The sequence below is a fragment of the Poecilia reticulata genome, chromosome 1, assembly GCF_904066995.2.
Source record: "Poecilia reticulata chromosome 1, P_reticulata-male-v2, whole genome shotgun sequence".
Lineage (NCBI taxonomy): Eukaryota > Metazoa > Chordata > Actinopteri > Cyprinodontiformes > Poeciliidae > Poecilia > Poecilia reticulata.
In genome coordinates, this window is record NC_088830.1 from 21,145,349 (window position 1) to 21,163,171 (window position 17,823).

The 17,823-nt window shown below is 40.4% G+C and overlaps 1 protein-coding gene and 1 non-coding gene across 3 annotated transcripts; one reads left to right on the forward strand and one right to left on the reverse strand.

The window, feature by feature from the left end:
* Window positions 1–87: 87 nt before the first annotated feature.
* Window positions 88–159, forward strand: trnap-agg (transfer RNA proline (anticodon AGG)). The gene has a single exon. It is a non-coding gene; the product is annotated as a tRNA-Pro (tRNA).
* An 853-nt stretch (window positions 160–1,012) lies between these two features.
* On the reverse strand, window positions 1,013–17,452 carry klf3 (Kruppel like factor 3 (basic)). Of its 2 annotated transcripts, XM_008412568.3 has the most exons (6): window positions 17,157–17,452; window positions 9,017–9,077; window positions 8,103–8,562; window positions 6,991–7,126; window positions 3,997–4,163; window positions 1,013–3,377 (listed from the first exon to the last, which is right to left on the reverse strand). In XM_008412568.3, exons 2-6 carry the CDS (start codon window positions 9,056–9,058, stop codon window positions 3,196–3,198), a joined length of 987 nt encoding a protein of 328 aa, XP_008410790.1. In that variant the 5' UTR covers window positions 9,059–9,077; window positions 17,157–17,452; the 3' UTR covers window positions 1,013–3,195. The 2 variants fall into 2 exon arrangements, with proteins under 2 accessions (XP_008410790.1, XP_008410782.1); XM_008412560.3 differs by lacking the exon at window positions 17,157–17,452 and having other exon boundaries at window positions 9,017–9,112.
* Between the last annotated feature and the right edge of the window lie 371 nt (window positions 17,453–17,823).

Below are 17,823 nucleotides of genomic sequence, written 5' to 3' on the forward strand. Positions count from 1 at the left end.
AGCGATTATTTATGTATTTACACCATGCTAAGTATACAGCGGTCGGTTACAGGTTAGATTGGATTGTTCTGTATCCGCTCACATCGTGGCTCGTTGGTCTAGGGGTATGATTCTCGCTTAGGGTGCGAGAGGTCCCGGGTTCAAATCCCGGACGAGCCCAATTTTATTTTATTAATAAATTCGGCAATCGAAAAAGAATGTGTTTTTAGAATTTTCACACACATCAGTATATTAGCGCTAAATATTATTGCTTTAGTTGGCCTAATGCATAAGTAATGTAAACCAAGCTGCTGCGTGTTTTAGTAACTGGACTATCCTGAAACAAGTACGGTAATGAAAAAGAGAAAACGTATGTTAATTACATTTTTTGCTTTAATGCACGTATCAAGCTTAAATGATCAGTTTGTGAACAGGTTTTATCAATGCATTGTGGCACCACTGGTCCTTAAGAGCATTCATGATCTTGATTTGGCCCAAAACAAAAATGAGTTTGACACCCCTGCTTTTATCTACTACACAACATGTTTTTCTTTTTGTGGTCAAACATGAATGAGTAACAAATTAAACTTAGCTTAATTATATGTTCTTACTTAAAAATATGGTAAAGAGAAACAAAGCAAAAGTATGTTTTTTATATTTTTGTACCACAATAATCTTAACATGCTCGAAAATACTCCATATACTATGATGTGAATGTAGAAGGTAACATTTCTTCTGTACACCTAAAATGTATTGCTTCTAAATATTTTTCATCACTAAACAAATAGCTTGACTAGTTAAAAGGGGTTTTAAACAGGATGAAATTAAAACATTTGGCTAAGTTTAGATAAACATAAGTCTATTTTTCTTTGCACTGTATGCAACTCAAAAGAACTGACGCCTGTCAAAAAAAGAGAGAAATAAAGGAAAGTAGAAAGACAGAACTCCATTCCAAATTTTTTTACCAATATATTTATTGAGTGGTAGGAATATTGAATATTCTTTTTTAAAAAATGCAAAAATTACATATAGACCTGTAATGTACAAATATATGTTCACAGTTTAATACAGTTCCCTTTGAATTGCCACCGCTTAGATTAAAAAGAAATATGGTTTATTAAAGACACAACATGACAGAAATGTATAGTAGAGTATCAAAAATCATGCGTAATAAAAACCATTAATTGCCCTTTCAGTTTAAAAATCAATTATATCACAACTTGCATGTGCATAGATAAAAAAAAAAAACGTGTACAAAGCAAAGAACTGCACTGAGTATCAGGGAGCAAATGCAGATCAGTTGAGCTGCTACATTCGGTATAGTATTTGTGTACATATGAATAAATGAGGCTTTGCACCACTTACAAAATGACAAGCCATGACACCTGTAAAAGGTTTCAGATTAAACCAATCAGCAACTCTATAAGCAGAAAAAAAAATGTGTGATTTTAAATTGCTCGACTTTGGGAATGATATACAAGATACTATTTTTATATACAAATATATTTTTATATATAAAGTGCACATTGGAGATGTACAAAGACACTATTTAAACTATTTTGTTCTCCGGGAGGTGTAAAAAAATGTGCTCTAAAATCTTGCTGGCATTTCGTTGCAGTAAAACCTGTTACTGTGTATCCTATGATTATAAATATAGAGGAAATGTACTAATTTACTTTCCAATTACATCTTCTGCAAGCAATGCCTAAATGAAACAGAACTTTCTGAAATGCCAATAGCAAATTTCCACGCTTTGCACTTTGCATTTTTTTTTGTCAAAGTGCCCTGCAAAAGTACCCATAACCCTTGAACATTTTCACATTTTGTCAAATTATAGCCATGAATTTCAATGTATTTTATGTAACAGAGCAACAGGAAAGTAGTGTATTTTTGTAAAGTGGAAGGACTGCAAAACACAATGTGTGGCGGCAAACCGACTACACATTACTCCTAACACATCATCGCCATGGTGAAGCATGGTGGTGGTAGGATGACGCTGTGGGGGTGCTTTTCATCAGCACGGACTGATATAAAACCTTGTTACACGCTGCAAAAGACTAAAAGCTAAGGCGGAGGTTCAACATTTTAGTTTGCTCTATCACATAAAATCCCATTACAATACAGGGACGTAGCTGGCTATCACACAACAAAATGTGTAAACGTTCAAGAGTAAGTAATACTTTGAAAGGCACTATAAAAAGTGTCATACTATTAAAAAAAAGGCTACCGCGGTGTGACATCAAAAACCAGAAGAGTTTAAACATACATAAAAACATGTCTTAAAACACAAAGCATAATATTCTTCTACCCTTTAACCATTTTATGGGTGATTTTTTTCTCACTCACACAATAATGCCCCTGTGCAGCTATGTTCACATTTCTGAATGAAAACATTGATAAACACTTCACTCCTAAAAATGAATGAGACCTGCAGTCCCACTTTTTAACATGCAAAAGCAGACCAAATCAAGACTGAGCTGCTTTTAGTAAGTGCATGTTTTCTCGCTCTGCACATGCGTGTGTGTGTGCGTGCATGTGTGCGTGCGTGTGTGTCTCCAAGGGAAAGCAAGCATTTAGCTACCTGTCTTCACTTCATCATGTAAGCTTGTAGAGGCAGATGTGGTGTGTGGTGTAACGTGGTGGCCAATGACGGAGGAATTAGCATTAGCGTTAGTCACAGCTAGGTGCGTTCAAGAAGAAGCAAGACGACAAAAAAAAAGAAGGAAGAATAAGAAGCTTAAGGTGTATGACACAATGCACAGTGGGTGTGATGTGATACATTCTGGAAGGTTTTCACATTTTATTGTCCTAGCTAGCAAATAACATTTATGAAAGTGTGTGTCCAAGCCCACAAAGTAAATACGAAGATCTGATGTTGCACTAAAGAGTCTGAGCATGCCAAGACTTGGTTGATGAGGCAGGTTGTTTCTGCAGACAGGAGGGCGCTGCTCTCAAGCCAGCTGAGATGCTGCAGCCGCTCAGGACCTTCCACAGCTGATCAGAGGTCTGACACAGCAACTATAAATGTCTAAATGAGAGCAGGAAGGCGTTACCAGCTCTTACGAATGAGGTGAAAGGGTTCAAAACATGCACCCTGAGGAATATTTCCCCCAATCCCTCTCAGTCTGCCATTTTAACACCGTCAAGTCAAAGTGGTGAAGTCCCAACAATGAACCTCGGCCTGAAATACGCGTCGCCTGGCCGGCGTGGAGGATTTCACACCAACAGGTGGCGCTTCTTGTGCAGAGCCAGGTGGTCTGAGCGTGAGAAGCTGCGTTCGCAGTCTGGACACTGGAACGGTTTGACCCCCGTGTGTTTGCGGAAGTGTCTCGTTAGCTCGTCTGAACGGGCGAACTTCCATGTGCAGCCTTCCCACACGCACTTGTAAGGTTTCTCTCCTACACAAAACAGAAGAAGAGAACAAAGGCATGAAAGGAAGTTTCACATCAGACTGAACAACTGGTGCTGGCATTGAGACGGGGCTGCAGTCAGGATCAACATAATAGGTTTTGGTCAACAGTACCTAAAAACAGCTGCGTCAGGAAGTCATGTGTTGCTTTTTAAGCCCTGTAAGCCAACCTCATGTTGAGAAACAGGTTCCGTTTCATTAAACAGATTCTACAGGCCTGGTCGCAATTGGGCTGCCTGGGTGTCACTTGAGAAACTGAACTCGGCTTTCATAAAATGTGGTTAATTTCCGTTAATTAATTGTCAACAGGAAGTCGGTCAGTTTTACACACTTTCTCATAAGTTGGTATCAAATGAAGTCATCACTTCAAAACTGTTTTTTGTATTAACTTATCTTTGATATTTAAAAGTATTTTCCGATCTGAAACATTTACATTTAACAAAGAGCAAAACCAAACACACGTAAGGTAAAACAACGGTATTTACTTTATTCCCTCTGACATTAAAAGCTCTCCTAGGACGCCTCAAAGTTCAAGATGTTCTTGGAGCATTGAACGGTTTCCGGCAGCAGTGAAAAGGTGAAGCCCGTCTGCGAGCGAGGCCTCTTACCGGTGTGTGTTCTGCGATGCGCTTTGAGGTGAGAGCTCTTGGTGTACACTTTGTTGCAGCCAGAGAAGTCGCAGCAGTGAATTCGGCGCTTTTTCTGCGTGTCAGGCGACTCAGCTGGTAGAGGATGCTTGGAGCTCGTGCGAACTATCACTGATGGGTTGTTGCACCTAAGACAGACAAAAAAGGGGAGAAAAAATTTAGATAATGTTATCCCCTCTCTACCTAAGGTGGCCAGCAGAGGGCACCAGAGTCCTGTTTCAAAATGTTTAAATTTATAGTCGTTTGATTTTGTTGGAGGCTATTGAGGAATAGCTCATTTTTCCTCATCTATTTCTCTTTGCTTTGTAGTTTTACCATAAGGATATACCATATCTGTCTATTCACAGTTCGATTCTCTCAGAGATTGACCCCATACATAAGAAAAACAATAATTTCTAAAAACCTATGAAGCAGTAGATCGTTTGGTCTTTGCAAAGCAGGGTGCATAAAAATCCTACAAGTGAGACTAAAGCGTACAGAGCAAAAGAATACAAACCAAAAGATAAGAAGGGATACATGCCAAAAAAAAAAGAGCAGGGTGTGTCTTTTGTACCTTATCCTGAAGAACTAGGTGCGTATTTAAGTAAGTGGCAGTTGGGAGCAGGTGTCGAGTGTTAAAATGTGAATCAATTTTTGCATAAAGGAATGCAGAGAATCGCTCTGCAGCACACATCGCTCAAAAGAACAGAACCAAACCCATCATTATTAGACAGCTCTGACACATTTACAGCTTGGTTATAGTTTATAGTATAGGACATATGTGTGTGTACGTAGAGAGGAGATGTTGACAGATAAAGTCACACCTACTTATGCCTTCTTAAGGGGCCATTTATTTCTCAGTTGGCACCGCTACAAGAACAAGCCTGTAAAGGCAGCCACCCTGCTGACAACAGAAACGGATGGGTTGCTCTCAACTTACACACGGAAAAAAAATACAGCCAAAAAAAAAGTAGGTGAGAACCAACTGCCAGTGTACCTTTTTGACTATCACCTGTGCAAGAAAACCTGTTATTATTTCTTTAAGAGGAAAAAGAAAAAAAAAAGGCCTCTAGTTAGCGAAAGATAAGACGGTTCTGAAAAAAACCCGAGGAAGTGGGGAAGATTAGGAGCGGGAAGAAGAGGGAGGGAAAAAGTTTACGAGAAGTGACATGGACACACGTACAGCCGCTCCACTATCACTGGCAGCTCTGGTAAAGATGTGTACAAAGGGCATATAATAAATTAACTTTGATAATTCCTCTTTGAACAATCATGCCAGAACATCCTGGGTCAACTCTTTTATTCGGCTTAACCCAAATTATTTCTGTAGCATTTATCTCTGACAGACGGAGATTGTCGTAGAGAAAATGTGGTTTTAAATCTAGGGAACCATTTCTGTCTTGATTTGACTTTACGTTTTGGACTTTTATCCAACTTGAAACCCAATAATTACACATTCTTGCATTCATCTTTAAAATTACCTTTGGGTAAAAAGTCCTTGCCCAGTTTAGCAGATTTCACAATGGTGGAAAAGAAAAGTCTTTTTTTCCTAAGCAACTGGATGGATATATTTCTCTTTAGCCTCCTCCTTTGCCACAGATGTTTTAAACATTTTAATCATTGCTCTGGCTGTAGCCGGGGGCAAGTTGTTGTTACAATTTTCCAGCTTATGAAGATCAGCAGTAATTTGCCTTCAATCTGCCTTGAATTTTATGTTCTTTCGTCTTTCCCATTTTGAAGAGTGGGTAAAAATCAATGGGCCTCTGTGTTGCATCTTATTTATACTCCAGAGAAGCAGAATGTCATTGGCATAAAAATGATAAGTTTCAACACACTGTGATAAATTAAAGAAAGATTACGTAAAAATGACTAAAAGTTCTTTATTTACATTTATTTTATAGGAATTGTTAAGAAGGGAAGAATAATTTTTCTCCTAATGAATGAATCCACTTTAATAAAAGATTAATTTATATTTACGATTTTTTTTTTTGAACACACTTTGCCGTTATTGTCAATAAAAGTGAAAGGAATATAAATTGCGATCAGTATTTCTACAGAAAGGGTGTGGCTGGTGAGCGGGAAGAGAATGAAAAGGGAAAGAACGATGATCCACGCGGAGGAACCACAGATTGTTTACACAATACTATTCATAACAGCACATTATGTATAGGATTTCTAAAAGCTGTGAAGCAGTAGATCTTTCATCTTTACAGCCCTGCTTATAAAAATGCTAAAAGCGACACTGAAGCCTACAAAAGAGCAACAAAATACGATCCAGAAGAAAAGGAGGAAGTTTTATCGGTACGTTTACTGGCAGTAAAAGTGAAAAGTGCTGTCATTTATCTGAGGTATTTTTTTACTGAAGGTGTGGCGAGTGAGAAGAGAATGATTACTCGTATAGAGGAAAGGCAGATGTTATGTACAGTATGCAAAACATTTGACACCTGGTGTAATTAAAATATTATCTTGCAAATACAATCTATTTGAACAAAGGAACATGCAGTGAGTGCACGTGTTAGAAGGAAAATATGGGAGCACTGATGTGAATGGTGAGCTGCTCACAAATAAGGTCTGCTGTGCTTGCACAACTTACGATTTATATTGACAAATGTCATCAAACCTAAATCTAATTTCCAGCTATTAATCCAAACCACAGTTTTTGTTTTTCTGATTATTTGTCGTTGCCTTTGTCCCAGCAGAAATCTTTGTCATAGTATTTGCTGGAAAAGCATTACTAATGAAGGAACAAAACTGTTATAACCTGTGTTTCAGTGTCAAGGACCTTTATTGACTCTACTTGCGGGACAGCATCGAGACTTTGAACAAATCTCAACATGGATCATGTTGAAACCGGGTCTCTGAACAACACTTCCATGTTAAGCTAAAGGGGAAGAACACAAAGCAGCTTGTGCAACTTTTGCCGTTTCTCTCAGAATCCGTGCATTTAGCCGGCGTCTGTGTGTGTGTGTCACTCACTCGTACTCGTGGGGTATCCTGATGACAGAGGATTTCATCTCATGGCTGCTCAGTGCATCATGGGAGAGATCAGGTTGAGGCTCAGTTTTGATTGACTTGTGCAGGTCATGGATCTCCCCGTGCTTCGTAGAGTGGACTAGTAAAACATAAGAGATACACGATTTTGTTAGTTTTCTTTCTGTTTACGTATTGGGAAACTTTTCTTCACACGTAAATGGTTATCCCCAGACGGTGAAATCAAGATTAATACCCAATAATGAAGCTTTCATAGCCAAAGGAATGGCTCTTCTAAACTCTGTGTGTGTTTTTGTGTGCTTAGCTTTAGTATTTGGTTATTTTCATAATACGTATGCCTGCCAAAAGTGGGAAATTTAGAGAACTGAGTAACTCCTGGTGCCCTCCAGCTGGCTACAGGCAGCAGGGCAAAAATAAAACATCTTCCAGAATAAAAAACAGAAAATTTGCTGAAATTGTTTTTCTAACAGCAGAGTGGAAAAAGTGCTTCCTCATTATAAGTAAGAGACAAATATAGACGATGAAGAAGGAACCAGTTTAGGGCAATAGCAAAGCCCATTTAACGTCTGTTTGAATCCAACTTACTATTATCACAATAATCTATTTTTTTTGTGAGAAGACATTTAAAGTGAGCTAGTCAAAGATAAGAGATATATAGCACCTTCTATCTTTTTTGATCAGAAGCTTTTCTGATTAGGGTTAAGTTGAATTTACCTCCAACTGTGACACTACCAGCCCTGCCACTTAACATACTTAGCTTCGTGTATTCAATATAGACATCGGATGTCATGCAAATGTATTTCAGACTGAAATAGATAAGAAATAGAAGAGGACTTCAGGGCAGAAGCAGTGTGTTCATTACGCTGCAAAAACAAAATCTTTCCAAGTATTGGATATTTCTAAATGATCAGAGTCAAAATTGACTCACCAAGGCAAAAAGCCATGCTCTTAAGATTTATATTCAAAAAAGCTTTTACGACCTTTGCGTTACTTTGCTTCCATTTCATGATTATTAGCTACTTTATTTTAGTCTAATCCCTTTAAAATACCCAGATGTTTGTGGCTGCAAGGCAGGGTCGAGCAGAAGCAGGTCTCACCATACTTATGTTCTCTGCTGGGAGGATGGCCTTCGTCGCTCGGGACCGGCGGGCTCACGATCATCGGCGGATGCAGGGGAATTGGTGACGGGTACATGAGGGGCAGGGGGAGCACGAGCGGCGACACCATCACCCCGGGACTCTGGATGACCATGGACGGGTAAGGCATCATGTGAGTGGGCGGCTGGAGGGAGTGGGTGGGCGACGAGTGGAGCTGAGAGTGCGGGGAGCAGGGAGAGGCGCGGCTCGCCGAGCTGTAGGTGGAGGACGGAGAGCTGGGAGGCGAGGCCGGGGAAGATGCTGGAGGCGTGGACGAGGTGGAGGAGGAGCGCTTGCTGACCGACAGATCTACCGGCTCCTGCTGGGTCTGCGTGGGATTGCACGGGGTGAAGTGTGGCATGGGCACCCGGTAGAAGGCACTGGGATGGTGAAAGATCACCCCGTATGGTTCTGGGAATGACTGCAAGGAGGGGAAGAGAGGATGCAGGAGGAGGAAGTGGCGAAGGGAAACAAAAGAACAGAGAGGTAAACATTTCCGCTTTGCCTTGAATAACATGGAAAACATGTTTCTGCCGTACAAACAACCACAGCCGGCTGAAAAAATTGAAACGCAGCACTCTGCTCACCAGCAGATAACTGTGAAGTGCAGTGCATGTGTGTGTGTTCATTAGCCTGGCAGAATGTGCAGGCATTGTATGCAAATCTCTACTGTAAGCAGCTTGTTTGTCCAGGAAGAGAAGGAATGTGGGAACTAGTTGGTCTAGACACTTAGCAGGAGTGTGTGTAGCTGTTTTTCATGTGTGTGTGTGTTGGAGTATGTGGGCTGATAGAAGGGGCATCAGCAGCATGTTTGGGCAAGATGGAAGCACAAAAAAGCATCTAAAAATGATGTTTGCAAAACACACCAGCCTTACCGTCTCCATGTCGGTCTTTGGAGGGTAATCATACATCAGCATGGCTGCACTGGCCAGGCTCCTACAAAATAAAACACACATGCATTGGTACACTTTATCCTGCTCACACTGTCAGACATCCTCGTCCTTTTGCACTCAAGGAAAAGAGCTTCAGAAAAATAGAAACATCTGTGAGCCATAATCCTGGTCTTAAAAGCTACAATCCATTAAAGTTTTTGTTAAGGCCTAACTGAATTATATACGACAACCACAATTGTTTCTAAAAAATAAAAATGATCCATAAAAAAAATAAACGGAAAACCACACCTTGAAAAAAAGATTTTATTAGGCTTTCGTTTTTTTTATTTTTAGTCAATACGTTACTCTGTGCCTAAACTAATTTAACACAAAAAGAGACGAGTTGTTTCACCATGTTAATCTGTGGTTGAAACAAACTATTGCAAAAGCATTTGCTGAAAAACAAAAATGGATCCAGAACAAAGAGTAAAGAAGTACATGGAAGTTGTCCTGTCATGCTGGAGTCATGAATGATGATGGCTTTCTCTGAAATGCCAACCGTGTCAATCAATATTGAAATCTAAAATAATTTTGTGTTTACCTAAAAATAAAAAAACTGACAAGACATAAGAAAACCGGAGATCAGGAATCCCGTCATTCTGACTGATTAATCTATAAAATGTTTATTATAAATAGCTGTGTTCACTGAGGCTGTACTTCTAACACAAAGTTTGAAATCCTCTCGTCTGATGAAATTTAACTTTGACATTTCAAGCATGCACACTCCTTTCATTCTACATATTTCATTTATGTAATCCTTACTTGACAACTGGATCACACACATTAAGTCACATGACATCTAAATATTTTGATACATATTGGGATATAAAACTCAAAATGTCTAAAAATAAAAGTTTCCTGGGACCACAGAAGACATTTTGCAGGTTTGATGTGCCTGGAAACTTCAGACACCTGATCACACATTAACACTGAGAACCGCCTGGTATTTGGATAAAAGAGTGTGAGGTTTCCACTCTGGCTTCAGTTACCTTGGCTTCAAATGGCCAGGTGCAGCTGGGTTGGCTGATTGGGCCTAAATGGGAGTTTTTGAGTGTGATTGTTTGTAAGTGTGTGTGTGTGTGTATGTTTGTTCACTGGAGCATTAAAGCAACACAAACTGTCAAAGAATGTACCCTGAGGGACTCTGTGTGTGTGTGTGTGTGTGTGTGTGTGTGTGTGTGTGCGCGTGTGTGTGTGTACGACCTGATTAAAGTCCAGAGTCTGGAGATAGGCTAGCCTTTAATTATTAACTAATGGGTAAGAACACCAGCCATCACGCCCAGACAGACACATACAGGAAGGCAGTCACACACACACTGAGGTTCCAGATGGGGAGAGAGACGGATGCTTGCTAGCTGGGTCAGGAAGGGTGTGAACATGACGAGTGGAGCCTCGCCCTTTGCCCGGCTTCAGGGAAACAAAGCCTGGCAGTCAGGTGTGTGTGTATGTGTGTGTGTGCGTGTGCGCGCGTGTGTGTGCGTGTGTGTGTCTGCGTGCTGTGGGAGCATGTTTTCTAATCCAGGTTTGAATTGTACGGCAGTTCAACCAGAGGTCAAACTATTTTCCTATTGTGGTTGTGAATCACACGAGGCGCTGACAGTACAGGCAAGTATAAAGCACAAACAGATCATGACAACAGGAAATGGGCAAAGGAAGGACTTTAGAGGGACTTTTTACCACGGCAACCAGAAACTTTAAATGTGCTAAAGTCTGACTTTTTGTGCGAGTCGAAAAAGCATCACCTTGTTCTAAAGTTTAGGCTTAACATTAACAAAAAAACAACAAAAAAGGAGTAGATAAATGGTAAATATGTCTGTCACAATTTCAGCAGAGAAAAATTTAGCACATATTTTATCCAAACCAAAAAAAGCTAACTTGAGACAATGTCTTCTTTGATTTGCGTAATGACTACAATTATCTATTTCCAATTACTCTTTATCTTAAAATAATCACAACGTACCAGTGGTTCTATTGCAATTTTCTTGTAAGATAAAGATTTCAAAGATAGTTATTTATCCTATATATATTTTTAAAGCAGTGATCAATATACTTTCCAAATCAGTTATGTGAAATAAATGCAGATTTTATTTAATTGTTATTTTCTTATTTTGTTAATTTAGTATTGGCTACTTTCAAAATACTGCACTTAAACATTTTTCTCAAGATTTCATGTGCTTATTGAAATTTTTACCTCCATCTAGCAAATCAATATTATCTTTTTGTTTCGTTATGTTTTAGTTTTTCCCTCCATGTTGAATTTTTTTTTTAGCATTTGTGAATCATTTTGTGTTTCCATCGTTGTGGATTAATCCTTCTTTTTTATGTAAAGAAGATCTAATGAATTGACTTTTTTTAGTATCAGTTGCTCTTCATTCAATATTAAGCCTAACATGAAATAGGTCACTAATTTTTTAGAGTCTTAAACTTTCTAACAACTTTGAACTTCTATAGATTTTGGTAAATCCTTACAAAAAAGAGACTTTAAGTTTTTTATCCACGTGTTTGATAGTTAATTATTTGTGAATTAAAGCAAATTAATTGAAATTGGGGACCTGCTCATTTGCTCCACCTACAGTCAAGACAAGAAATTGCTTCTTGAATTTTGAAAATTAGGTCACGGTGTTCTTGTCCTGTCTTCAGTGCTTTGTGTAGAAATATGTCAGCGTTACCTAACTTTTGAAAATAAGTCAGGCAAAATTGGAAGGTAAAAATTACATACCAACATCACACATGTGACGCCGAGCCTCTGTCGAATTTCAGAGTACGAACTGTAAATGTCAATTATCTCTTAACACCTGAGCAAGAACAGCCCTGGAGACATTTGCACCTCCAGTATGCACCCCTCACAGCATTCACTGATATGTGTGCAAGCTGAGGAATGGGTTTTTTCTTTAAAACTCATTACTTATCTAGGTTAGTCTTTCAAAAAAAAAATGCCTTGGGCTTAAATGCAGGTTAAATTCTTAGAAAAAAACCTGCATGCAGTTGCAGAAACCTACTATAACTGAGGACAATGTGTGTTGCTTTCAAAAAGTTGATAAATGTGTGAACAACTTGGAAAGAAAGTAAAATAAAGTGATCCCTTTAAGTAGATTTGAGTCAAAGACTTTAAGCTCCTTCTTCTGCGGGACAGAAATCAGGCATGATTTAAAAGGTAAAGGAACTAATTTAGGAGTGGGACATAAAAGCCTAAGTCATGGTGTGAGGGAAATTTGTTTTTTTCCTGTTGTGCACAAGTGGGTGTGTGTTTGAGCATGTCTGCAAATATTGTCTTTCTAGGTCAGTAAAGCTACTGTGTACTCAACCCCAACCCACTCAGCAAACACTTCCTGCATCTCCTCTCCACACTTGGACTCCAGCTCTTCCCTTGCACCTCCTCTCCATTCGCTCTCCAAGCAATCACTCATGTTGCTACCATATTTATCTAATTCACCCCCCCACTTCCTTGCTGCTCTTCTTCTTCTACTTCTTCTCCTTCTCTATGAATGATATAAAACAAACATGACTGAAGGGGAAAATATTGCGGCTTGCAGGCCTTGGCTACCGACTCAACCACACGCACACACACATGCACACACGTATTTTTACATGATCACAGAAGCACACAAAACTTTCTGCAAGCTCAACAAAACACACACACTAAATCACTAAAGGGCTAAATTATTACAGACACGCACACATGCTCTAATGGCAGCAGGCTGGAGATGATGAGATCACCAGAGAGACCAGAAACCTCCAGACAACGTCTTTGTCCAAGAACACACTGCTGCACACACACACACAGACTGAAAGCCATGAGTTCCCTGCTCCTCACTCTGACTTTTCCTTTACTTTAAACCCTATTTTTTCCTTTACCCGTCAGCATCACCTCATGTCAGTGCTCTGCTGTTTCAGCTCATGACTGTCACTTTGATGCCAGATTGCCAAACTTCTTCTCCACATCTTACAGCAATATTGCCTCATCTCCTGCAAACCTAGAACTTGAAGTACACACTGACTCAAACTTTGCTGTTGACATTGCAGGGTTTTAATTGTCTTAATTGCCTTACTCATCCAGGTGGTGAGCTAATATTCCAACGGTTCACTTCTTGTGAGCTTCTAAGTGGACGCTTCCTGCCTGTTGGCTTTTGTTGCTCTCTGTCTCTCGGCACCAAATAGGCGCCTGGCCAGAATGAGACTTTCATGGCATGATAACCGTAAGACAAAAATATCACAGTTTCATGGTAGCTCTTTACATACAGATGAGATTAGGGCCTGAGAAAAGTGCCTGAGGCCAGATACTTCTTTACTTTTTATTCTAAATGGTAAAATTCACCAGTGGCATGAAGTGCTTAATAGTTTTTTTCCTAGCACAGCCACTTGGCTGAAATCTAGCCATCTGTCCAGGTGCACTTCAGCACGACTTGTCCAGTGTTTACAGGCAGAAATTACGCGTGGTACTCTGCATCACCGAAGGTCCTAAAGTGTTTTCACTGTGCGGCTGGTCGCTTAGCTTAGCTTTCCAGGTCAGAGGCTCAACATTGGTGGGTTGACTTCATAAGGTGTAGTAGTGCTTAGTTGCTACTTTCTTCAGACATAAAGAAAAACCCAGGTTACACCAACATGTTTTATTAAACAGCTGCCACATTAAACAGCTGACTGATTGATTCAACATTTTAATAGCTTTACCAGCAGCACTGAAAAACGCGGGTACTTTCCAATGTTCCAGTCATAAGCGTGCTGGCTAACGCTTCATCTGTTTGCATATTCAATTTGAGGAAAATCCCAAATGCAAAGGGCTGATTGGATGCAATAATTAGTTAAATATCATATTTTAAAAGTCATGCATTTGTATCCAAATATTCCAATAATAAGCTTGGCCATTCTGATGGGGATTAACTGCCCCCTTATGTTATATATTCTTACAGCCAGAGATGATAAACCTTACAGAAAACTGGAGGGATATTATAATGATGGGGACAAAGGAAAACAACAAAATGTGGGTTTATCATAATCATTATTGTAATCTCAATATTCAGCAGCTGTTTGTGTTCCTGATGCTATGTAGCTTTGCTCTAACCACGACTCTCTGTGTTATTTGTGACTAGAAATCTTTCTGCGGAAGTTTTTATTTTAAATGGACTGAATTAATATGCTGCTTTTCCACTCAAAGCGCTTTTACACTGAAGCCAAATTCACCAAGCCACACTCCTCAATACCCATGATGCACAGCTCAGCTTAGAGTGAAGAGCCTTGGCTGGGAATACACTGACATGTGGTGCAAGAGGAAACTTTAAATCATACTTGCAATTTTTTTTTAAATGTAAGACAACTATTCTTCCCTCAAATGTTGAAGCCTTTTGCAGCCAACATGGTTTTGAAACTGGTAGCTGCACCAAACCAAACCATTATTCTCCCACTTCTGGTTCCTTGACTTCACAAATAGCATAAACTCTGACTCCTCTCAGTTTGAGGCCCCTCTCTCGTCTTATTTTGGCTTCCAATTCCCCCATTGGAGCTGCCTAGGCCCTACTCCCCAAAAACACACTCACACACACGCACACATACAGATCCTCTCTGCTCCTCTCCGGCAGACTGTGAGGCTACAGGCCTGCAGACCTCAGGGGGGGAAGCCAGAGGGGGCCATCAGCAGGGGAGAGGAAACAGGATCCATCGTCTTGCACGCACATCCACACACAAAACTGTGAATGCGCGCGCGCATTTAAAGAAACAACCGGAGCTGTCAAGCACCGACAAAGGCAAAACACGCGTGCACACACCTCAAATTGAGCTTGTCAAAGAGAGCGCAGTTTTTGAGGCTTTCCAGACAACTGAGGACAGAGGGGAAGGGAAGAGGAGGAACGGGGAGAGAAGCGGAAGCCCCTCAGAGTTCAGGCCGACTGTTATTATTTCCACACTCCGTGATGGGTCGGGGGGTGTGAAGGAGAGCAGGAGGAGGAGGAGGAGGAGTAGGAGAGCCAAGCCAAATGGGGGGTGCTGCTGCAGGGGGCCTGTGGTTTCCTGTCTGACTCCCTCCCCTCCACCACATACTGCACCTCCCTGCCCCAAGAATGAGAGGGGAACAGGGGGGAACTGAGCAAAAAAAAAAAAACAGCCGCTGTAACCAAACTATGTCAAAATGGAAGTGGAAACAACAAGACTGAGACAGAAAATGAGAAGAAAATGAGGTGGGTTTCAACCAAAATATGACAAAACTTCAACAAACCTCAGACATGGGGAGGGGGGCAGGCGGTGGGATAGTCGTATTGGCTCACTCCAGTGGTTGAAACACACCAACATAAGTGTCTGCGTGTGTGTGCTTCAGCATGACATAAACGTGTGTGTGCGCGAGTGTGCTGGCACGCATGAGGTTGTGTAACTACTTACAGCTTTTTAAGTTTATGGCTGTCTGAGGAGCACAGTGTCCTTTTCCCGTAAGTTCCCACTGAGAACCACCAACCCTTCAGCATCCAGGAGTTTAATGTTTAGCCTTAATGTTCCCTAGGACATGGCCTTTGAGCAGCCGTGTGTGTGTGTGTGTGTGTGTGTGTGTGTGTGTGTGTGTGTGCGTGCGTGTGTGTGTGTACACGCAGTCCAGCGCATTTTGTTCCACCAGATAACATCAGCATGTTGATTCAGGAAAGGAGGCGTTGGGATGGGTGGAGTATTCAGGGCGTGTGGGTGTGTGTGCTGCCGATATTTTCAGCAAATAATAAGAAATCAATAAGAGTGGACAGAAGAGTTTTCTCTTTATGCTCCCTGACTGGAGTAGAAAGAATTAAAAAAAAGATGAAAAGAAGTCAAGAAAAGAGGAGAGATGTTGTCTTCGTTACACCCGTTCTACCCCCAACATCCTTCTCTCCTCCCTTCTTTCTCTCCTCCCTTCTTTCTTTCTCTCTCCAGGCTCTAAACAGGATAAGGGCTTCATATGCCAAGTGGAATGTGTGACGCAAGCCCAGGCCTTGAAACAAAGCACAGGAAACAGGGAGAGACAGAGAAACACACACACACGCGTGCGCACGCACGCACACACACACACCAACAGGGGAGGAGATGCAGATTGTAAAAGATCTAATTAAACTAAAGAACTGAGAGGACGGTTCAGGTGTGACACAGTCACAGTCTTATTCTCTCGCCACAGTTCTTAATATTTGTCGCTCATTCAATTTACTTTAATTATTGATAATTATCAGACAAATTGAGTTAACATTGCTGATGTGATTGCCATTAAGCAAAAATGTCAAATATTAAAAGATGATACGCAAAAGTAAACTTTGCACTTTACACTGTTTTCTGTTTAATGTTTCACCTTCTTATCTGATCTCGGCTACATTAATACACCGGTCTAATTTATTGTGAATTTTTATTATTTTGAATAAATTAAGAGCAAAAGAATGTCAAAGATTTAACAAACGTTGGGTTTCTTAAACTAGCAGCCATAAGGAATACAATACGATCAAACTGGGTGCTTTTTAATAGAACCAAAGTAAATTCATATTACTTTGATATTTAATAGAAATGATGGGAAAAAAACTAATTTTCTGCTTTGATTAGCAACAAAAATATTTTTTTATTGGACTCTATTTTAATGTTTCTCATGCATCCCTGAAATAAAAAGCTTTAAGATCCCAAATCTGGTCATGTAATTAAGGAAAAAATTGTCCTGCCTTGATTTGCAACGCATGTTTTTATTGGGCAGCTAAAAATATATTTTATATATAGGACAGCCTCTCTAACATAAAGTATTATGAATCTTAATCATATTATAGACGGATTTACAAAAATATTCTTTTTTTTAAATCTCGGAATTATCTTTCCAAATTATACAGGTAATAAAAAGCATATTGATCCCCAATTAAAAGAAAAAAAAAAACTTGAATACAAGAAGGATTTTACTCCAATGCAAGGCAAAAAAATACATATTTTAAGTGACATTACTTTGCGAAATTAGTCAATAACTATAAAATGACACATAAATAATCAAATAACTGTAGATTTAAATCACACATCCCCCTCGTTTTAACCAGTTTGTCGCTTCAGTCACATGTTTTTGTGATTTTAAGCATCAACACCAACAGAGCCGCTGCGGGGACATCAGACTTACTTCTCCGCTCAGCCTCTCGGTCCGTTCCCGCTGCGGAGAGACGCTAGTATCACAGCTGCTTTGCTGAACGGCGAAACGCGGACCTCTCGGTGAGTGGAGGAACTCAATTAGGCAACTCTGGAGAAAAAAACGCGACGCTCGGTGCCCCGCGGTGCCACTGACATCAGGCTCGGAGAAAAACAGGTCGATGGCTCCACAAAACTGGAAGTTACGAAAGTCCTCTTTCTTTCTCTGCGTGTAGCTGTGACAACTGAGCTGCTGCGTGAGTGAGCCGCTCCGGTTGAGCTGCCGTCATATGATCCTGTCTGTTCGCCTCAAGGGGTCGGGCGTTTGGGCGGGACCGGGGCGGGGTGGCCCGGTCCGGTGCGTGCGTGCGTGTGTATGTGTGAGTGTGCGCGCGCGTGGTTCACACTTCGCCTGTGTTAATATTCAGTCATCCTGCGACGATTTTATGGCGGCTTTTTTTTAAAGCACTTTGAACTTTACAGCTAAGTTCTTTCTTATTGCTGAAATGTGCCATACAAATACGTTTGATTGATTTGATTGATTGATTGATTGATTGATTGATTGATTGATTGATTGATTGATTGATTGATACCTGCAATAAAAGCTAAACCTGCAATAATAGCTGTTATGAAATGTTGAGGTTGAAGATAAATACTTTGTG